The sequence below is a fragment of the Scyliorhinus torazame genome, chromosome 8, assembly GCF_047496885.1.
Source record: "Scyliorhinus torazame isolate Kashiwa2021f chromosome 8, sScyTor2.1, whole genome shotgun sequence".
Lineage (NCBI taxonomy): Eukaryota > Metazoa > Chordata > Chondrichthyes > Carcharhiniformes > Scyliorhinidae > Scyliorhinus > Scyliorhinus torazame.
In genome coordinates, this window is record NC_092714.1 from 1,568,952 (window position 1) to 1,590,688 (window position 21,737).

At 48.9% G+C, this 21,737-nt stretch overlaps 1 protein-coding gene across 4 annotated transcripts in view; it reads left to right on the forward strand.

Annotated features, from left to right (window-relative positions):
* Positions 1-21,737, forward strand: part of slc37a1 (solute carrier family 37 member 1) — a 198,433-nt gene that overhangs the window by 47,818 nt on the left and 128,878 nt on the right. For all 4 annotated transcript variants that reach the window (XM_072513035.1, XM_072513037.1, XM_072513034.1 and 1 more), the window contains 2 exons: positions 3,361-3,398; positions 17,932-18,015. In XM_072513035.1, the coding sequence (XP_072369136.1) occupies positions 3,361-3,398; positions 17,932-18,015 (122 nt within the window). The remainder of the gene's footprint in view (positions 1-3,360; positions 3,399-17,931; positions 18,016-21,737) is intronic.

Here is a 21,737-nt window from a genome sequence, read left to right on the forward strand (position 1 = left end):
GGCAGACATTTTAGGGGATATTTCAGTATACTCAGGATAAGTATATTCGAAGGGGAGGACCCACCATCTGTGGTTAACTAAAGAAGTTAGGGAAAGCAAACTTCAGGAAAAACATACAACTGTGCAAAGATGGGTGACCGGTCAGAGGATTGGTCAAAATAAGAAGAACAGCAAAGAAGGACTAAAAGGTTAATCAGAAGAAAGAAATTAGAGTATGAGAGGAAGCTAGCTGGAAATTTAACAATGGATAGCAGGAGTTTCTACAGATAGCTAAACAGGCAAAGAGTAAATAAAGTAAGTGTTGGTCCTCCGGAGAGTGAGAATGGGGAGTTAATAGCAAAGTGTGGCAAAGCCGCAACAGTCCCAGATGACCGTGGGCTGCTTTCCCCTTTGAGGGGGGTGGGGGGAGCTGACTGGTGGTGATTTGACCTGAGGGTCACCACACCTCAGGTGATGGGTAAGGTTGAGAAGCCTTCATGAATAACCTCAGCCAGTACGTGAATTGAACCCACGCTGCTGGCCTCGCTCGGCATTCTGAACCAGCTGTCCGCTGACTGAGCTAAACCAGCCCCCGGGTAATAGTAGATAATAAGGAAATGACGGATTAAACAAACAGATATTTTGCTTCTATATTAAATATTAGGATACAATAAACATTCCCAGAAGGCCTTTGACAAGGTGCCGTGCAGGAGGCTGCTAAATAAGAGCTCATGGTGTTAGGGGGAAGGCACTGGCATGGATAGAGGATTGGCTGACTGGCAGAAGGCAGAGAGTGGGGATAAAGGGGTCTTTTTCAGGATGACAGCCGGTGACTAGTGGTGTGTCTCAGGGGTCTGTGCTGGGACCACAACTATTCATGACATACATTAACGATCTGGAAGAAGAAACTGTAGTTTGCAGATGATACAAATAGACGTAGAGGGACAGATAATGTTAGAAAGTGGGGGGGGCTGCAGAAGGATTTGGACAGGCTAGGAGAGTGGGCAAAGAAGTGGCAGATGGAATGCAATGTGGAAAAGTGTGAGGTTATACACTTTGGTAGGAAGAATAGAGGCATAGACTTTTCTGAATGGGGAAATGCTTAGGAAAGCAGAAACACAAAGGGACTTGGGAATCCTTGTTCACGATTCTCTTAAGGTTAATGTGCAGGTTCAGTCGGGAGTTAAGAAGGCAAATGCAATGTTAGCATTCATGTCGAGAGGGCTAGAATACAAGACCAGGGATGTACTTCTGAGGCTGTATAAGGCTCTGGTCAGACCCCATTTGGAGTATTGTGAGCAGTTTTGGGCCCCGTATCTAAGGAAGGATGTGCTGGCCTTGGAAAGGGTCCAGAGGAGGTTCACAAGAATGATCCCTGGAATGAAGAACTTGTCGTATGAGGAACGGTTGAGGACTCTGGGTCTGTACTAGTTGCAGTTTAGAAGGATGAGGGGGGATCTCGTTGAAACTTAGATGATACTGAGAGACCTTAATAAAGTGAAGGTGGTGAAGACGTTTCTCACGGTGGGTTTTACTTCTATCAGCTTAACAACTACATGTTCCAACCCAGACCAGGTGCACAAATCTCAAATGCAGGTGCCCTGAGTTGACTTCCACTGCCTTGAGCCGTAACACCACCCACAAAACGGGCAGCACGGTAGCACAGTGGTTAACACTGTTGCTTCACAGCGCCAGGAATGTTCGATTCCCGGCTTGGGTCACAGTCTGTGTGGAGTTTGCACGTTCTCCCCATGTCTGCGTTGGTTTCCTCCGGGTGCTCTGGTTTCCTCCCAAAAGTCCCGAAAGACGTGCTTGTTAGGTGAATTGGACATTCTGAATTCTCCCTCGGTGTACCGAACAGGCGCCGGAATGTGGCGACTGGGGGCTTTTCACAGTAACTTCATTGCAGTGTTAATGTAAGCCTACTTGTGACAATAAAGATTATTCTATTGCGTATATATTTTCTCCTCCATTTCCCACTATCTGGGGTCTATAATAAACACCGAGCAATGTGTCTGTCCATTTTTTATTCCTAAACTCTACCCTCAAAGTTTAATTTGATGTCCCCTCCAAGCTGTCATCTCTCCTCACTGCAGTAACTGACTCCTTAACTAATAATGCAACGCCTCCTCCCCTTTTATCCCTTCCCTGAGTCGTCTGACTTGATTGCTTTTTTGGATTATGCTGTATCCCGATTCTGCTAACAGTCTGTGTCCTCTCATGGAATCATAAAATCCAAACCGTGCAGGAGGAGGCCATTCGGCCCATAGAGTCTGCGCCGGCCCTTGGAAAGAACACCCGACTTAGGCCCACACTTCCACGCTATCCCTCTAATCCCACCCCTTTTGGACACTAAAGGGCAATTTATAAAGGCCAATCCCTCTAACCTGCACATCTATGGTCTATGGGAGGAAACCGGAGCACCCGCAGGAAACCCACGCAGACACAGGGAGAACGCACAGTCACCCGAGCCGGAATTGAACCTGGGACACTGGAGCTGTGAGGCAGCAGTGCAAACCTTTGTGCCGCCATGTCCCCTGTGGAATTAGTTTTAACTCCTCCCAACAGCACCAGCAAACCCGTCAGCAAGGATGTTAGTCCCCCTCTGGTTCAGATGTAGACTGTCCCGAATGTACAGGTCCCACCTTCCCCAGAAACTGTCCCAGTGATCCAGGAATCTAAAACCCTCCCTCCTGCACCAACTCTTAAACCGCACATTCATCTGCACGTTCTCCTATTCCTGTACTCACTAGTACGTGGCACTGGGAGTAATCCAGAGATTACAACCCAAGAGATCTTTCTCTTTAGTCTATTGGCTAACTCCCTGAATTCTTGTTGCAAGACCTCACCCCTCTTTCCACCTTTGTCGTTGGTACCAACATGTACCATGACCTCTATCTCATCACCCTCCCCCTTCAGGATGCCCTGCTGTCGTTCAGTGACATCCAGGACCCTGGCACCAGGGAGGCAAACACCATCCTGGAGTTGTGTTGACGACCACAGTAGCACCTGTCTGTCCTCTGACTATAGGATCCCTTATTATTATTGCTCTCCCTCTCTTGCCTCCCTCCTGTACAGACGGGCTGCTTCTGATGCCTGAAGCTTGACTCTGCCCGCACTCCCTGGAGGAACCAGTGCCCCCATCAGCATCCAAAATGTAATACCGATTTATAAATTATGCCCAGAAAGATTGACCAAATCCTGTTCAGCACAGTGTCTTCAGCAGGGGAATCTGTGGAGGAAAACTCACCTGGGTCTCTTCCCATCCTTTGTCTCTTACACCTAAACCAGTGCAAATACTTCTGTCTTCACTTGTTTTCATGTCGACAAGGATCTCCGGGTACATGTACTGAATTAACTTCACTTTTCTAATTTCTTTAGATCCACAAGATGTAAAATGCGCTCTAAACCATGCCAGGGTAAGTACGAATTGGAAATTAGATGTTTGATATCAGAAAGAAAAGTGTTTCGCACTTTGCAGCCGTCTGTATTAGAACAAAGAACAAAGAAAATTACAGCACAGGAACAGGCCCTTCGGCCCTCCCAGCCTGCGCCGATCCAGATCCTCTATCTAAAACTGTTGCCTATTTTCTAAGGATCGGTATCCCTCTGTTCCCTGCCCGTTCATATATCTGTCTAGATGCATCTTGAATGATGCTATCGTGCCCGCCTCTACCACCTCCGCCGGCAAAGCGTTCCAGGCACCCACCAACCTCTGCGTAAAAAGCTTTCCACGCACATCTCCCTTAAACTTTCCCCCTCTCACCTTGAACTCGTGACCCCTAAGTAATTGAGTCCCCCACTCTGGGGAAAAAGCTTCTTGCTATCCACCCTGTCTATACCTCTCATAATTTTAAACAAAATAAAAGTTTTATTAAAGTTTTTCCAATGAGCGTTTTCACATAACAAAAATAGAAATACAGCTAGTAATAAAAAATAACAATAAACAAAGCCCAACCCCCCCCCCCCCCCCAAGGACCCTCTCAAAGCGAACTTTATTTGCTCCAGCCTGAGGAACCCCGCCACATCGCTAACCCAGGTCTCCACACCCGGGGGATTCGAGTCCCTCCACATTAGCAAGATCCGTCTCCGGGCTACCAGGGAGGCAAAGGCCAGCACCTCGGCCTCTTTCACTTCCTGCACTCCCGGATCCTCCGCCTCCCCAAATATCGCTACTGTTGGACTCGCCTTCACCCAAGCGTCCAAACCCAGAGACAACACCCTCGCAAACCCCTGCGCCGGGCCTGCCCAAAACATATGGGCATGGTTCACCAGATTCCCCGCACACCTCGGGCACCTGTCCTCCACCCCAAAAAACCTACTCATTCTTGCCGCCGTTATATGCGCCCGATGCACCACCTTAAACTGGATTAATCCGAGCCTGGCACATGATGAGGAGTTCACCCTGCCCAGGGCATCGGCCCACAGGGCCTCATCCAGCTCCTCACCCAGCTTCTCCTCCCACTTATCCTTCAACTCCCCCACTGAGGCTTCCTTTAGCACAGGGCTAAATTGCTGGCTTTGAAAGCAGACCGAGGCAGGCCAGCAGCATGGTTCGATTCCCGTAACAGCCTCCCCGAACAGGCGCCGGAATGTGGCGACTAGGGGCTTTTCACAGTAACTTCATTTGAAGCCTTGTGACAATAAGCGATTTTCATTTCATTTCATTTTCATTCTCCTGCAGCTCCTGATATATGTCCAACACCTTCCCCTCCCCTACCCAGATGCCAGACACCACCCTGTCCTGGATCCTACGTGGGGGCAGCCATGGGAATGTCCCCACCTGTTTTCTAAGGAAGTCCCGAACCTGAAGGTACCTGAACGCATTCCCCGGGGGTAGGCTGAACCTCTCCTCCAATGCCTGCATGCTGGGGAAAACCCCGTTTATAAACAGGTCCCTCATCCTCCTAATACCTGCCCTATACCAGCCTTGGTATCCAACATACCCGGAGCAAATCTGTGGTTATTCCATATCGGGGTCCACACCGAGGCCCCCTCCTCTCCTCTCCTCTGTGTCTCCTCCACTGCCCCCAGATCCTCAGTGCCGCCGTCACCACCGGACTAGTGGCGTATCACGCCGGCGAGAACGGCAGCGGAGCGGTAACAAGTGCCCCTAGACTGGTGCCTCTACATGACGCCGCCTCCAACCCCCCCCCCCACGCTGCCCCCTCCTCCATCATCCATTTCCTGATCATGGCCACATTGGCCGCCCAGTAATAACTGCGGAAGTTCGGCAGAGCCACACACATCCCGTAACAATCCTATTCACCCGCTTAAAGAAGGACTTGGGGATGAAAATGGGGAGGCACTGAAATACGAAGAGGAACCTGGGGAGAACCGTCATCTTCACAGCCTGCACCTCTCCCGCCAAGGAAAGCGGGAGCATATCCCACGTTTTAAACTCTCCCTCCATCTGCTCCACCAGCCGGGTTAAGTTGAGCCTGTGCAGGGCATCCCAGTTCCTGGCCACTTGTATCCCCAAGTACCGAAAGCTCCTATCCACTATCCTGAGCGGGAGCTCCCTCAGTCTCTCCTCCTGGCCCCTACCATGGACCACGAACAGCTCACTCTTTCCCACGTTCAACTTATACCCCGAGAACCTCCTGAAGTCCCCCAGGATCCGCATGACTTCCCCATCCCCTCTAATGGGTCTGAAATATACAACAGCAGGTCATCCGCGTAGAGGGAGACCCGGTGCTCCTCCCCTCCGCGCACCAGTCCCCTCCAATCCCCCGAAGTCCTGAGTGCAATGGCCAATGGCTCAATTGCCAGGGCAAACAGCAACGGGGGCAGGGGACACCCCTGTTTTGCCAACAACTTGGCATCCACGTTCAGGAGCGATATCGGCCTCTAGGACCTACACTTCTTCAGGATAAGCGAGATCAATGCTTGCGACATTGTCGGAGGGAGGGTCCCTTTCTCCTTTGCCTCATTGAAGGTTCTCATCAGGAGCGGGCTCAGCAGCTCTGAGAACCTATTATAATATTCTACGGGGAAGCCGCCCGGGGCCTTGCCCGTCTGCATGCCTGCCAGCCCCCTGACTACCTCCTCCAACACAATCGGGGCCCCCAGTCCCTGCACCCGCTCTGCCTCCACCCTTAGGAACCTCAACCGGTCCATGAACCGCCTCATCCCTTCCCCCTCCCCGGGGGGGTTCCGACTCGTATAACTTCCCGTAGAACTCCCTGAAGACTTCATTGACCCTCTCTGGGCTCAGCACCATGTTGCCTTCCCTATCCCGCACTCCCCAATCTCTCTGGCCGCCTCCCTCCTGCGCAGCTTGTGCGCCAGCATCCTACTCGTCTTCTCCCCATACTCATAAACTGCCCCCTTCGCTTTCCTCAGCTGCGTCTTCCCCGTGGACAGCAGGTCAAACTCCGCCTGTAATTTCCGGCGCTCGTTCAACAGCCCCCCCTCTGGGGCCTCCGCGTACCTCCTATCTACCATGGGTATCTCTCCCACCAGTCGCTCCCTCTCCGCCCTCTCCTTCTCTCTATGGGACCTAATGGAGATTAACTCTCCCCTAATGACCGCCTTCAGAGCCTCCCAAACCACTGCCACCGTCACCTCTCCTGTGTCATTCGCTCCCACATAATTCTCACTACTCCTCCTTATCCGCCCGCACACCTCTTCGTCCGCCAGCAGCCCCACATCCAGTCGCCAGAGAGGGCGCTGACCCCGTTCCACCCCCAGTCGCAGGTCCATCCAATGTGCTCCGAGACCGCAATGGCCGAGTATTCTACCCCCTCCACCCTCGGGATTAACGCCCTACTCAACACAAAGAAGTCTATTCGCGAATAGACTTTATGGACATGGGAGAAAAAGGAAAACTGCTTCATCCTTGGCTGCGTAAACCTACAGGGGTCCACTCCCCCCATCTGGCCCATGAACTCCCACAAGGCCCTGGCCGCCACCGGCCTCTTTCCCGTTCTGGACTTGGAACGATCCAAGTTCGGATCCAAGACCGTATTAAAGTCCCCTCCCATAATCAGGTGACTCATCTCCAAGTCCGGGATCCTACCCAACACGCACCTCATGAAATCCGCATCGTCCCAGTTCGGGGCATATATATTCACTAACACCACCCGGGCCCCCTGCAGCTTGCCACTCACCATTATATACCTGCCCCCCTTATCCGCCACGATGCTCCCCGCCTCAAAAACGCCACTCGTTTACTGAACAAAATGGCCACCCCTCTGATCTTTGAGTCCAACCCTGAGTGAAACATCTGTCCCACCCATCCTTTCCTCAGCCTCGCCTGGTCCGCGAGCTTTAAGTGCGTCTCTTGCAACATGGCCACATCCGCCTTCAACCCCTTTAAATGCGAGAACACGCAGGACCGCTTGACCGGCCCATTCAGGCCCCTCACGTTCCACGTGATCAGCCTGGTCGGGAGGGTTGACCCCCCCCCCCCCCCCCCCCCCCCCCCCCCCAATCCCGCCGACTAGCCATCTCCCTTTTTCGGCCAGCCGCGTGCCCCCGCCTCCCTCCTCCAGCTCTTCCCCCCGGCGCCCCCCCCCCCCCCCCACCCGACTCTCCATCCGTACCCCTCACCTGGCTCCCCTTCAGTCAGCAAAGCAGCACCCCTTTTCTCCCCCCCCCCCCCCACCATCTCCCTGCCAAGCATCCGCTTAGCTCTGGCTTCCCCCCATTGTGCTTCCGTGATTCGGCTCACCCACGCTGACCCCGGCCGCTCCCGCCTCTATATACCAACCCTTAACGTGTTGCTTCCTTTGGCCCCCCCCCGCAGGGTAGAGGGGCAAGCGCCATCTGGGACCTCCCCGTGCACCGGACAGCCCGTCCCGGGCCTATCCCACCCCCCTAGCCCCGCACACCTGGAAAACAAAACACCTGGAAAACAAGCAAAACAGAACCCCCAACCAAACTCGGACCTTCCTCCTCACCTCCTTGATCTCCTTTTCCTGCGCCTTCTGGGTCACCACAATTCTTTCCATGGAGGCCACCATCTCCGTTTTCAGCTCCATGAAGCAGTTTTTAAGGAGCTCCTGCTGTTCTCTGGCCCACTGGGCCCACACCTCCTGATCTTCTCCGGCCGCCATTTTGTCCTCCTGGACCTTCTCGCCCCTGTTCCCCGGGTTTGCGCGTCTGCCGGCTCCGCTCCTGGTCCTCTCCATGCATCACCGGGGGAGCTTCTCCCACGTCCGTTCCCACGCCGGTCCCTCCTGTCAATTGCCGCCGCTGCTCCTTTTAGCGGCTCGAAAAACCGATCCTGGCGGGAGCTGCCGTTCGCGTGACCTAGCAGGTCATGGCCGCTACCGGAAGTCTATACCTCTCATGATTTTATAGACCTAAATGAGGTCCCCCCAAAACCTCCGTCTTTCTAATGAAAATAATCCGAATCTACTCAACCTCTCTTCATAGCTAGCGCCCTCCATACCAGGCAACATCCTGGTGAACCTCCTCTGCACCCTCTCTAAAGCATCCACATCCTTCTGGTAATGTGGCGACCAGAACTGCACGCGGTATTCCAAATGTGGCCGAACCAAAGTCTTGTACAACTGTAACATGACCTGTCAACTCTTGTACTCAATACCCAGTCCGATGAAGGAAAGCATGCTGTATGCCTTCTTGACCACTCTATATCGACCTGCGTTGCCACCTTCAGGGTACAATGGACCTGAACACCCAGATCTCTCTGTACATCAATTTTCCCCAGGACTCTTCCATTGACCGTATAGTCCGCTCTTGAATTAGATCTTCCAAAATGCATCACCTTGTATTTGCCTGGATTGAACTCCATCTGCCATTTCTCCGCCCAACTCTCCAATCTATCTATATTCTGCTGTATTCTCTGACAGTCCCCTTCACTATATGATACTCCACCAATCTTAGTGTCATCTGCAAACTTGCTAATCAGACCACCTATACCTTCCTCCAGATCATTTATGTATATCACAAACAACAGTGGCCCGAGCACGGATCCCTGTGGAACACCACAAGTCACCTTTCTCCATTTTGAGACACTCCCTTCCACCACTACTCTCTGTCTCCTGTTGCCCAGCCAGTTCTTTATCCATCTAGCTAGTACACCCTGAACCCCTTACGACTTCACTTTTTCCATCAACCTGCCATGGGAAACTTTATCAAATGCCTTACTGAAGTCCATGTATATGACATCTACAGCCCTTCCCTCATCAATCAACTTTGTCACGTCCTCAAAGAATTCTGTTAAGTTGGTAAGACATGACCTTCCCTGCACAAAACCATGTTGCCTATCATCGATGAGCCCATTTTCTTCCAAATGGGAATAGATCCTATCCCTCAGTATCTTCTCCAGCAGCTTCCCTACCACTGATGTCAGGCTCACCGGTCTATAATTATCTGAATTATCCCTGCTACCCTTCTTAAACAAGGAGACAGCATTAGCAATTCCCCAGTCCTCCGGTACCTCACCCGTGTTCAAGGATGCTGCAAAGATATCTGTTAAGGCCCCAGCTATTTCCTCTCTCAATTCCCTCAGTAACCTGGGACAGATCCCATCCGGACCTGGGGACTTGTCCACCTTAATGCCTTTTAGAATACCCAACACATCCTCCCTCCTTATGCCGACTTGACCTAGAGTAATCAAACATCTATCCCTAACCTCAACATCCATCATGTCCCTCTCCTCGGTGAATACCGATGCAAAGTACTCGTTAAGAACCTCACCCGTTTTCTCTGACTCCACGCATAACTTTCCTCCTTTGTCCTTGAGTGGGCCAATCCTTTCTCTAGTTACCCTCTTGCTCCTTATATATGAATAAAAGGCTTTGGGATTTTGAAAAAATGAAAATCGCTTATTGTCACAAGTAGGCTTCAATGAAGTTACTGTGAAAAGCCCCTAGTCACCACATTCCGGCGCCAGTTCGGGGAGGCTGTTACGGGAATTGAACCGTGCTGCTGGCCTGCCTTGGTTTGCTTTCAAAGCCAAAGATTTAGCCCTGTGCTAAACAGCCCCTGTACCCCTGGATTTTCCTTAACCCTGTTTGCTAAAGATATTTCATGACCCCTTTTAACCCTCTTGATTCCTCGTTTCAGATTGGTCCTACATTCCCGATATTCTTCCAAAGCTTTGTCTGTCTTCAGTCGCCTAGACCTTATGTATGCTTCCTTTTTCCACTTAGCTAGTCTCTCAATTCCACCTGTCATCCATGGTTCCCTAATCTTGCCATTTCTATCCCTCATTTTCACAGGGACATGTCTGTCCTTCCTCTCTTTAAAAGCCTCCCACATATCAAATGTGGATTTACCTTCAAACAGCTGCTCCCAATCCACATTCCCCAGCTCCTGCCGAATTTTGGTATAGTTGGTCTTCCCCCAATTTAGCACTCTTCCTTTAGGACCATTCTCGTCTTTGTCCATGAGTATTCTAAAACTTACGGAATTGTGATCGCTATTCCCAAAGTAATCCCCGACTGTAACTTCAACCACCTGACCGGGATCATTCTCCAACATCAGGTCCAGTATGGCCCCTTCCCGAGTTGGACTATTTACATAGAACATAGAAAAATACAGCACAGAACAGGCCCTTCGGCCCACGATGTTGTGCCGAACCTTTGTCCTAGATTAATCATAGATTATCATTGAATTTACAGTGCAGAAGGAGGCCATTCGGCCCATCGAGTCTGCACCGGCTCTTGGAAAGAGCACCCCACCCAGGGTCAACACCTCCACCCAACACTAAGGGCAATTTACCATGCTCTAGAAAACCCTCCTGGATGCTCCTTACAAATTCTGCTCCATCTAGACCTCTGACACTAAGTATATCCCAGTCAATGTTGGGAAAATTAAAATCTCCTATCACCACCACCCTGTTGCTCCTACATCTTTCCATAATATGTTTACATATTTGTACCTCTATCTCATGCTCACTGTTGGGAGGCCTGTCGTACAGCCCCAACATTGTTACCGCACCATTCCTATTTCTGAGCTCTGCCCATATTGCCTCACTGCTCGAGTCCTCCATAGTGCCCTCCTTCAGCACAGCTGTGATATAATCTCTGACCAGTAATGCAACTCCTCCACCCCTTTTACCTCCCTCTCTATCCCGCCTGAAGCATCTATACCCTGGGATATTTAGTTGCCAGTCTTGCCCTTCCCTCAACCAAGTCTCAGTAATACCAATAACATCATACTCCCAGGTACTAATCCAAGCCCTAAGTTCATCTGCATTGCCTACTACACTTCTTGCATTAAAACAAATGCACCTCAGACCACCTGTCCCTTTGCATTCATCATCTGCTCCCTGCCTGCTCTTCCCCTTAGTCACGCTGACTTCATGATCTAGTTCCTTACAGGCTTTAGTTACTACCTCCATACTGTCCACTAACCTCCTCATTTGGTTCCCATCCCCCTGCCACATTAGTTTAAACCCTCCCCAACAGCGTTAGCAAAAGCACACCCAAGGACTTTGGTTCCAATCTGGCCCACGTGTCGACCATCCGATTTGTAATGGTCCCACCGCCCCCAGAACCGGTCCCAATGTCCCAAACATCTGAACCCCTCCCTCCTGCACCATCTCTCGAGTCACGCATTCATCCTGCCTATTCTTTCATTTCTACTCTGACTACCACGTGGCACTGGTAGAAATCCTGAGATTACTACCTCTGAGGTCCGACTTTTTAACTTGGCTGCTAAATCCCTAAAGTCTGCTTGTAGGACCTCATCCTGTTTTTTACCTATATCATTGGTGCCTATTTGCACCACGACAACTGGCTGTTCACCCTCCCCCTTCAGTATGTCCTGCAGCCGATCTGAGATATCCCTGACCCGTGCACCCGGGAGGCAACATACCATTCGGGAGTCTCGTTTTCGACCACAGAACCGCCTATCTACTCCCCTTACAATTGAATCCCCTGTGACTATAGCCCTGCCAGTCTTTTTCCCGCCCTTCTGTACAGCAGAGCCAGCCACGGTGCCATGAACCTGGCTACTGCTGCCTTCCCCTGGTGAGCCATCTCCCCCAACAGTATCCAAAACGGTATACCTGTTTTGGAGGGAGATGACCGCAGGGGACACCTGCACTGCCTTCCTGCTGTTTCTCTGCCTTTTGGTCACCCATTCCCTTTCTCCCTCAGCAATCCTAATCTGTGGTGTGACCAATTCGCTAAACGTGCTATCCACGACCTCCTCAGCATCGTGGATGCTCCAAAGTGAGTCCATCCGCAGTTCCAGAGCCGTCGTGCGGTCTAACAAGAGCTGCAGCTGGACACACGGCCCGCACGTGAAGGAGCCAGGGACATCAGCCACGTCCCTGAGCTCCCTCACTGAGCAAAAGGAGCATAACACGGGTCTGGGATCTCCTGCCATTTTTAATCTTGAGCTTAACTTAGTCCAACTATAATATCAAATAATAGATAAATGAAAAAGGAAAAAAAAAAAGAAAAATTGTTACCAATCACACGATAAAAAAAAAATAGAAATAGAAAAACCTTACGTTATAAACACACCTCAGGGAAAAGAAAAACTACTTACCAGTCACCAGCCAGTCACTACCTGCTGGCTGTGACGTCATGGTTCAACTTCTTTCTACTTCTACCTGCCCTCGAGTCTTCCTCTTGATCTTTACTCGGCTGGGATCCTTACAGTGATTGTTTTTTTTTGGGTTAGAGGAGGAGGTAGGGAGGGAAACACTGAACAAGTGTTTGGGGTTTAAATGCCACTTGACAACAGCTCCTCCACAAACCACCTTCTGGATACAGTGACTGCAATGCACTGATGCCAATGTTCCCCGCAACAGCCAATCAGCGGCTCCGCTCTGCTGCCCTCTGCAATGATTTAATGTGAGAATTCCTGACTTGTTGGTTATGGGTGGGACATTGGAAAGAAAATATTTCCTTCTTGGGAGATGCTTTTATAAAATTTATTTTTAATGAGGCTACATTTAGGAACTCCCCAAATCCCATTTCCAGGAGGTAGAACCTGTGTAAAAATGGAACAGTATCATGATAATATTGACGTTTTTTGACAACATGTTTACTCATTCCAGAAAGCTGTTAGACTCACATTGCAGCTGGTTTTGTCTTTTATCATTTAATTACCCAATTCCATGCTTTAACATGTAAAAAAACCCCATTGTGTTGGCTTTATAATTTCATTTTTAACAGTTGAAGGCCAGAGTTAGTTTGATATGGTTTATTGCAGTGTTTTGCAGACTTCTCTCACAGCTGTTGTGTTTCCAGTGCAGCTTAGCAGCAAGGTAAACAGGCAGGGAATTCAGCTTGACTGCAGCAAAGTGTTTATTGTTTTGGATACATCCTCGCCATCACCAGTGGAGTGGAGAAGATTGTTTACTGCTGCCTCAAGCCACCCAGTTTGGCAAATGTTGGCCTTGCCAGCAGAGCTCACAGTCCATGAAAGCATAGAACAAAGAGCTCTGTGCCTCACAGGGTCATGCTCGATGCTGCTTCAGAAGGAGAAGTATATCAATGAGACCTAAAACTACACAGGCATGAAATCAATGATCCGCGTTGGAGAGTGGATAGAAAGATCCGGTCCTAAATACTGGAGCCAAGCTGAAGAAAATGACCGAAGTTCTGTTGGAAGTATTAGGTATTTTCACCTGTTGCCTGAGGCTACATCGAGCCTATGTGTAATATGGTGACAGTGTGCTGTTTATTTTCCACCTTGTAGCTATCATGACTCAGTTGCAGCTTCCCAATTAATATTTGCAGTGGAAGGGGAAAGCAGAGGAAACTGTCACAATTCTCATAGCTCATCTTGTAAGATAAATCTGGTATAAAACATAGAAAGACAGATAAACAGCGTATGATCCCTTGAGCCCCATCAATCTGCCCCCTGTCCACCTACTGTCCCTTCCCAACTCAACACCCAAAGCAGCTGCACAATCCCATGGAGAAGAAGCTGAGATTCTTGTTGAGACTCGAGGTGATCAAACTGGATCCAACTCAAATGATCCAGTTATCTTCTCTAGTTTGGATTAGAACAAAGAACAATACAGCACAGGAACAGGCCCTTCGGCCCTCCAATCCTGTACCGGTCATGATACCAACCTTGGCCAAAACCCTCAGCACTTCCTTGTGCCGTATCCCTCTATACCCGTCCTATCCATGTGTTTGTCAAGATGCCTTTTGAACGCCGTTAATGTATCTGCTTCCACAACCTCCCCTGGCAACGCGTTCCAGACACTCACCACCCTCTGCGTAAAAAACCTGCCTCACACATCTCCTCTAAACTTTGCCCCACGGGCCTTAAACCTCTGCCCCCTGGTGACTGACCCCTCCACCCTGGGAATGAGTGCCTGTCCATCCACTCTGTCCATGCCCCTCGTAATCTTGTAGACCTCTATCAGGTCACCCCTCAACCTCCGTCTTTCTAATGAAAACAGTCCGAGTCTATTCCGCCTCTCCGCATAGATAGCACCCTCCAGAGCAGGCAACATCTCCAAAGCCTCCACATACTTCTGGTAGTGTGGCGACAAGAATTGTGCGCAATATTCCAAGGAATAATATAATAATCTTTATTAGTGTCACAGGTAGACTTAATTAACACTGCAATTAAGTTACTGTGAAAATCCCCTTGTCGCCACACTACGGCGCCTGCTTGGGTACACAGAGGAAGAATTCAGAATGTCTAAATTACCTAACGAGCACGTCTTTCAGGACTTTGGGGAGGAAACTGGAACACCCGGCGGAAACCCAAGCCGACACGGGGAGAATGTGCAGACTCCACACAGACAGTGACCCAAGCTGGGAATCGAACCAGGGACCCTGGCACTGTGAAGCAACAGTGCTAACCATTGTGCTACAGTGCGGCCTTACCAAGGTTCTATACAACTGTAGCGTGACTTGCCAGTTTTTATACTCGATGCCCCGTCCAATGAAGGCAAGCATTCCGTATGCTTTCTTGATTACCTTGTCCACTTGTGTTGCCACTTTCAAAGATCTGTGGACCTGCACACCCAGATCTCGCTGACTTTCTATATCCCTAAGCGTTTTGTCATTTACTGTATATTTCCCCTCTTATGTTAGACCTACCAACATGCATTACTTCACATTTGTCCGGATTAAACTCCATGGATTTTCCCAGGATCTTAGTTACGAGGATGTGCAGCAGCACAGTGGGTAGCATTGTTGCTTCACAGCTCCAGAGTCCCAGGTTCGATTCCCGGTTTGGGTCACTGTCTGTGTGGAGTCTGCATGTTCTCCCTGTGTCCGTATGGGTTTCCTCCGGGTGCTCCGGTTTCCTCCCACAAGTCCCGAAAGACATGCTTCTTAGGTGAATTGGACATTCTGAATTCTCCCTCTGTGCGCCCGAACAGGCGGCGGACTGTGGCGACTAGGGGATTTTCACAGCAACTTCATTGCAGTGTTAATGCAAGCCTACTTGTGACAATAATAAATATCATTATTATTCTTTCTTAAAGATAGAGGTCTGGATTCTCTGCCCTGCCCACCTCAAGGACGCCACGGGAGAGCCGCGTACAATGGAAAACTCTAATGATCTCATTTCCATCCTTTCTCATTTTTCTTTTTTAAAAGGAGCTGAAACTTTCTGTAGCCAATGGGGACGACCCAGATGCTAGAATATACAGCTTGCATTCCAGCAAGTACGCAGGGACAACAGACACAACTCACTGGGGGTGTAAAAGACCCACCCCATCTCCTGTTGGGTTGACACTATCCTGAACATACGTTTCTGAGATGAGATGTTAGATTACCAGTTATAAAAGAATGATTGCAGCAGACAGGGACTGATAGAATTTCTCTGGAATATACAGCCAGCAGAATACTTTAACGGACTGTGTAACCCGAGAAAGAGAAATCTGTCTGTCTGTCTCTTTCTGTCTCTCTCTCTCTCTCTCTCTCTCTCTCTCTCTCTCTGTCTCTCTGTCTCTCTGTCCCTCTCTCTCTCTGTCTCTCTGTCCCTCTCTCTCTCTGTCTCTCTCGCTGTCTCTCGCTCTGCCGCTCTCTCTGTCCCTCGCTCTCTCTGTCCCTCGCTCTCTCTGTCCCTCGCTCTCTCTGTCCCTCGCTCTCTCTGTCCCTCGCTCTCTCTGTCTCTCTCGCTCTCTCTGTCTCTCGCTCTGCCTTTCGCTCTCTGTCCCTCGCTCTCTCTGTCCCTCGCTCTCTCTGTCCCTCGCTCTCTCTGTCTCTCTCGCTCTCTCTGTCTCTCTCGCTCTCTCTGTCTCTCTCGCTCTCTCTGTCTCTCTCGCTCTCTCTGTCTCTCTCGCTCTCTCTGGCTCTCTCTGGCTCTCTCTGGCTCTCTCTGGCTCTCTCTGGCTCTCTCTGGCTCTCTCTGGCTCTCTCTGGCTCTCTCTGGCTCTCTCTGGCTCTCTCTGGCTCTCTCTGGCTCTCTCTCGCTCTCTCTCTCGCTCTCTCTCGCTCTCTCTCGCTCTCTCTCGCTCTCTCTCGCTCTCTCTCGCTCTCTCTCTCTCGCTCTCTCTCGCTCTCTCTCGCTCTCTCTCGCTCTCTCTCGCTCTCTCTCGCTCTCTCTCGCTCTCTCTCGCTCTCTCTCGCTCTCTCTCGCTCTCTCTCGCTCTCTCTCGCTCTCTCTCGCTCTCTCTCGCTCTCTCTCGCTCTCTCTCGCTCTCTCTCGCTCTCTCTCGCTCTCTCTCGCTCTCTCTCGCTCTCTCTCGCTCTCTCTCGCTCTCTCTCGCTCTCTCTCGCTCTCTCTCGCTCTCTCTCGCTCTCTCTCGCTCTCTCTCGCTCTCTCTCGCTCTCTCTCGCTCTCTCTCGCTCTCTCTCGCTCTCTCTCGCTCTCTCTCGCTCTCTCTCGCTCTCTCTCGCTCTCTCTCGCTCTCTCTCGCTCTCTCTCGCTCTCTCTCGCTCTCTCTCGCTCTCTCTCGCTCTCTCTCGCTCTCTCTCGCTCTCTCTCGCTCTCTCTCGCTCTCTCTCGCTCTCTCTGTCTCATTTCGAGATGGGGCCACCCTTTCAAAATGGCGGCCAAATTTGAATTCAGCTCCCAGTGTGGAAACAAATTCTAATTGTGAATTAACCCAGTGAGAAACTCACCAGGGCCCAATAAAGTGACTAAGTGGCATTGAATAGCGGTGAGGAATCCCGGAAAACCCTCAGAAATGAACTTAGAATGTTTCCATTAAATTCGGCCCGCTATCTTGGCAGGATTTTCAAATGAGGCTTTATGGGGAGAACTTAAGAATTCAACGGGGGCAGCCACATTACTGGGAGTATATTATGAAGACAATTTACTGAGATGTGTGAGAATAATTGGGCAATTATACAAGGGGATTTCAAATTCTCCAACATAAACTGGGATAGTTGTAGTGTAAAGAGTTTAGAGGGGACTAATTTCTTGATATATATTCAGGGGAGTTTTTTGTATCAATATGTTGTAGGTCCAACAAGAGACGGAGCAGTGCTGGATCTGGGGATTGAAGCCAGACAAGTGATCAGTGTGGCAGTGGGGGAGCATTTTCGTGATAGTGACCACAACACGGTACGGTTCAGGTTTCTCACAAGGAAAAAGATGACCTGCAGAAAGATGGTTTTGGATTGGGGCAAGGCAGATTTTACCAAAATAAGGCAGGATTTGGCCAAAGTTGACTGGGAACAGCTTGTGGAAAAATCTACAGCGGAGCAGTGGAGGGCATTCAACAAGGAAATGGGGAGAGTACAGGTCAGACATATTTCCTGGAGGGGGAATGTAGGAGCAATAAATTCACGGAGAGAGTTCCAGATTTCCACTATCCTAATGTTAAAAACGTGCTTTCTTGCTTTCACCCTGAATCAACAATCTCTAATTTTACTGTTGTGTCTCCCCCACCAACTCGTTTCTCTGTATCTGCCTTACTGAATCCTTTGAACATCAATTTTTCGAATTACCCCGAATAAGCAACTTGGAGGTGTGTGTCCCACAACATTTAACACCAAATGTGACGCAAATATAATGTGACTGAGAGAAAGGTACCCATGGTGGGCATTCCATTTGCATTGTTGAATCTCGTCATTTTTCTCCGTGTTTCATTGTTCACAGAAATCATCCAAGGGTTTGAATGGATGGAATGGATTTAAACAGAAATGCCAGCTTTACAAAAGCAGCAGAAGTGACTCATTTATTGTAAGTAAAATTGCAATGGCCTGGTGTTTGATTATATACAGTAGATTCCCACAGCAAAGGTACAGAGCTGACCGTGGGACATTCACCGATAAAACCTGAACCTTCCGATCGCTGTGCGAAGTAAAGCCAGAAAACAGTTTTGCCTAAATTCTTACTTTACTCAGGACAAGCTTCTAGCTGTGTGGCTGCTACAGACAGTAAACTACACTCCTGCTCTGGTACACTATTTTCTCAAACTGCACCCAACCATTTGGGTAGAGTGTGATTCGTCAGACTTGTGTTCGAAGATGGGTGTTCTTTTAATTTAAACCTGAAATCCATAAGGTTCTTTTACATAGGATTATGTAGGATATGTGGGGGCAAGGGATCAAACTTGGGAGGATGTGGTAAATCACAGGATAGATAAGGCATGAGAGAAAGATACTAATGTGGAAAATTATAAACAATTCCATGACAGGAAAGGACAGTGAAGGCTAGATGTTCCAAAAATAAGAAAAGGACAAAACTTAAAGGCTCTGTATCTAAAGATAGCATTCAAAATGAAAAAGATGAACTGATAGCCCAAATAGAAATGAATAAGAATGATCTGATATCCACTACAGAGACATGGCTACAGGATGACATGGATTAGAACCAGACTACTGAAGAGTTTGTGACATTTAGGAAGGACAGGAAGTTAAGAACAAGTGGAGGGACTCTGTTAATTAATTATGCTATTAACACATTAGAGAGGGATGGTCTAAGTTCAGGAAACCAGGATGTAGAAACAGTTTGAGTTGAGATGAGAAATAATAAAGGCAAGAAGTCACTTGTGGGAGTGGTGTACAGGCCCCCTAATTGTAAACATACGATAGGGCAGAGTATAAAAGAAGAGTTAATGGGAGCTTGTCAGAAAGGTACTGCAATAATCATAACGTAAGAACGAGGAGCAGGAGTTGGCCATCTGGCCCCTCGAGCCTGCTCCGCCATTCAATGAGATCATGGCTGATCTTTTGTGGACTCCACTTTCCCACCCGAACACCATAACCCTAAATCATGGAGGATGTTAATTTAATACAGACTGGAAAAATCAGCTGGGCAAAAGATAGCGTTGATGAGGAGTTCATAGAATGTTTTGGGGATAGTTTCTTAAAACAGCAGGTTTGGAGCCAAGCACAGGGTAGGCTATGCTAGACCTAGTATTGTGCAAAGAGATGGGACTAATTAATGACCTCATAGTGGAGGTGCCCCTAGGCAGCAGTGATCATAATATGTTTGAAGTTTACATTCCGTTTGAAGGATAGATGAGTGGGTCTGTCCAAGATCAGTATTTTAAACTTAAGTAAGGGTAGTTATGAGGGCATGATCGCAGAGCTTGCAAAAGTAACCTGGCAAATGAGGTTCAGGGATAGGTCAATAGAGATGTAGTGGTAGACATTTAAAGGGATATCTCAGAATTCACAAAATAGGCACTTTACAATTAGAAAGAAACATTCCATGGGAGGCTGCATCTGTGGCTCACTAAAGATAGCATTAAACTTAAAGAAAACAGAGTGACAGATCATAAGATTGGACAGGATATAAAAAACAAAATGTCAAGAAGCTTAATTAGAATGTGAGAGAAAGCTGGCTGAAAATATGAAGACTGGTAAATAGAGTTTCTATAGATCTTAGAATAGAGTTAACAAAGTTCCATAGAAAGTGAGTCTGGGGTATTAATAATGGGCAGTAAGGTGATGGCAGATGAAATTCACAAATTATTGCGTTAGTCTTCACTGTACAGGATACAAGTAACTTTCCAGAAATAGCTGATTAAAAACCTCTCGATCTCAGCCTTGAAAATGTTCAAGGACTCGACCTCCACACTTCCTGGGGTAAAGAATTCCAAAGATTCACTACTGAGAGAAGAAACCCTTCCTATAATCCGTCTGCAATGAGCTCCCCCCTAGAACATAGAACATAACAGCGCAGTACAGGCCCTTCGGCCCTCGATGTTGCGCCGACCTGTGAAACCACTCTAAAGCCCATCTACACTATACTGTTCTGGGACTGAATGGTCTACTCCTGTTCCTGTTTCTTATGGTCAGATGTCCTCTGGTCCTACCCCCTCCCATGAGTGAAGACATCTTCATAGAACATAGAAAATACAGCACAGAACAGGCCCTTCGGCCCACGATGTTGTGCCAAACCTTTGTCCTAGATTAAGCATAGATTAACATTGAATTTACAGTGCAGAAGGAGGCCATTCGGCCCCTTGAGTCTGCACCGGCTCTTGGAAAGAGCACCCTACCCAAACTCAACACCTCCACCCAACACCAAGGGCAATTTTGGACATTAAGGGCAATTTATCATTGGCCAATTCACCTAACCTGCACATCTTTGGACTGTGGGAGGAAACCGGAGCACCCGGAGGAAACCCACGCAGACACGGGGAGGACGTGCAGACTCCGCACAGACAGTGACCCAAGCCGGAATCGAATCTGGGACCCTGGAGCTGTGAAGCAATTGTGCTATCCACAATGCTACCGTGCTGCCCTTGAGAACAAATAAATCTACACTATATCATTCTACCTTAATCCATGTACTATCCAATAGCTGCTTGAAGGTCCCTAATGTTTCCGACTCAACTACTTCCACAGGCAGTGCATTCCATGCCCCCACTACTCTCTGGGTAAAGAACCTACCTCTGATATCCCTCCTATATCTTCCACCTTTCACCTTAAATTTATGTCCCCTTGTAATGGTTTGTTCCACCCGGGGAAAAAGTCTCTGACTGTCTACTCTATCTATTCCCCTGATCATCTTATAAACCTCTATCAAGTCGCCCCTCATCCTTCTCCGTTCTAATGAGAAAAGGCCTAGCACCCTCAACCTTTCCTCGTAAGACCTACTCTCCATTCCAGGCAACATCCTGGTAAATCTTCTTTGCACCTTTTCCAAAGCTTCCACATCCTTCCTAAAATGAGGCGACCAGAACTGTACACAGTACTCCAAATGTGGCCTTACCAAAGTTTTGTACAGCTGCATCATCACCTCACGGCTCTTAAATTCAATCCCTCTGTTAATGAACGCGAGCACACCATAGGCCTTCTTCACAGCTCTATCCACTTGAGTGGCAACTTTCAAAGATGTATGAACATAGACCCCAAGGTCTCTCTGCTCCTCCACAATGCCAAGAACTCTACCGTTAACCCTGTATTCCGCATTCATATTTGTCCTTCCAAAATGGACAACCTCACACTTTTCAGGGTTAAACTCCATCTGCCACTTCTCAGCCCAGCTCTGCATCCTATCTATGTCTCTTTGCAGCCGACAACAGCCCTCCTTCCTATCCACAACTCCACCAATCTTCGTATCGTCTGCAAATTTACTGACCCACATCTTCCCAACATTTATCCTGTCTGACCCCCTAAGAATCTTGTGTTTCAATCATATCACCTCTCACAGTCTTTTGAGCTTCAAAGTGAGTTGCCCTGATGCCATTTCCCCCCCTTCTCCCCGTAACCCGGCACATTCTTCCATTTCAGATAATAGTCCAATTTCCCTTTGAATGCTTCGAATGAACCTTTTTTCATCACCCTCTCAGACCGGAACTTTCCTCATGTTGGGGGCCAATGTTAGCTGGAAAAGTGGTGTAGAAGCTGCTGACCACAATGGTGGCTTTCTCTATCTTACAGTGCAGCACTTTGCAGGGGGGTGGGGGCAGGAGTTATGGGTCCCATGATGTATTGCTGGTGGGTGGC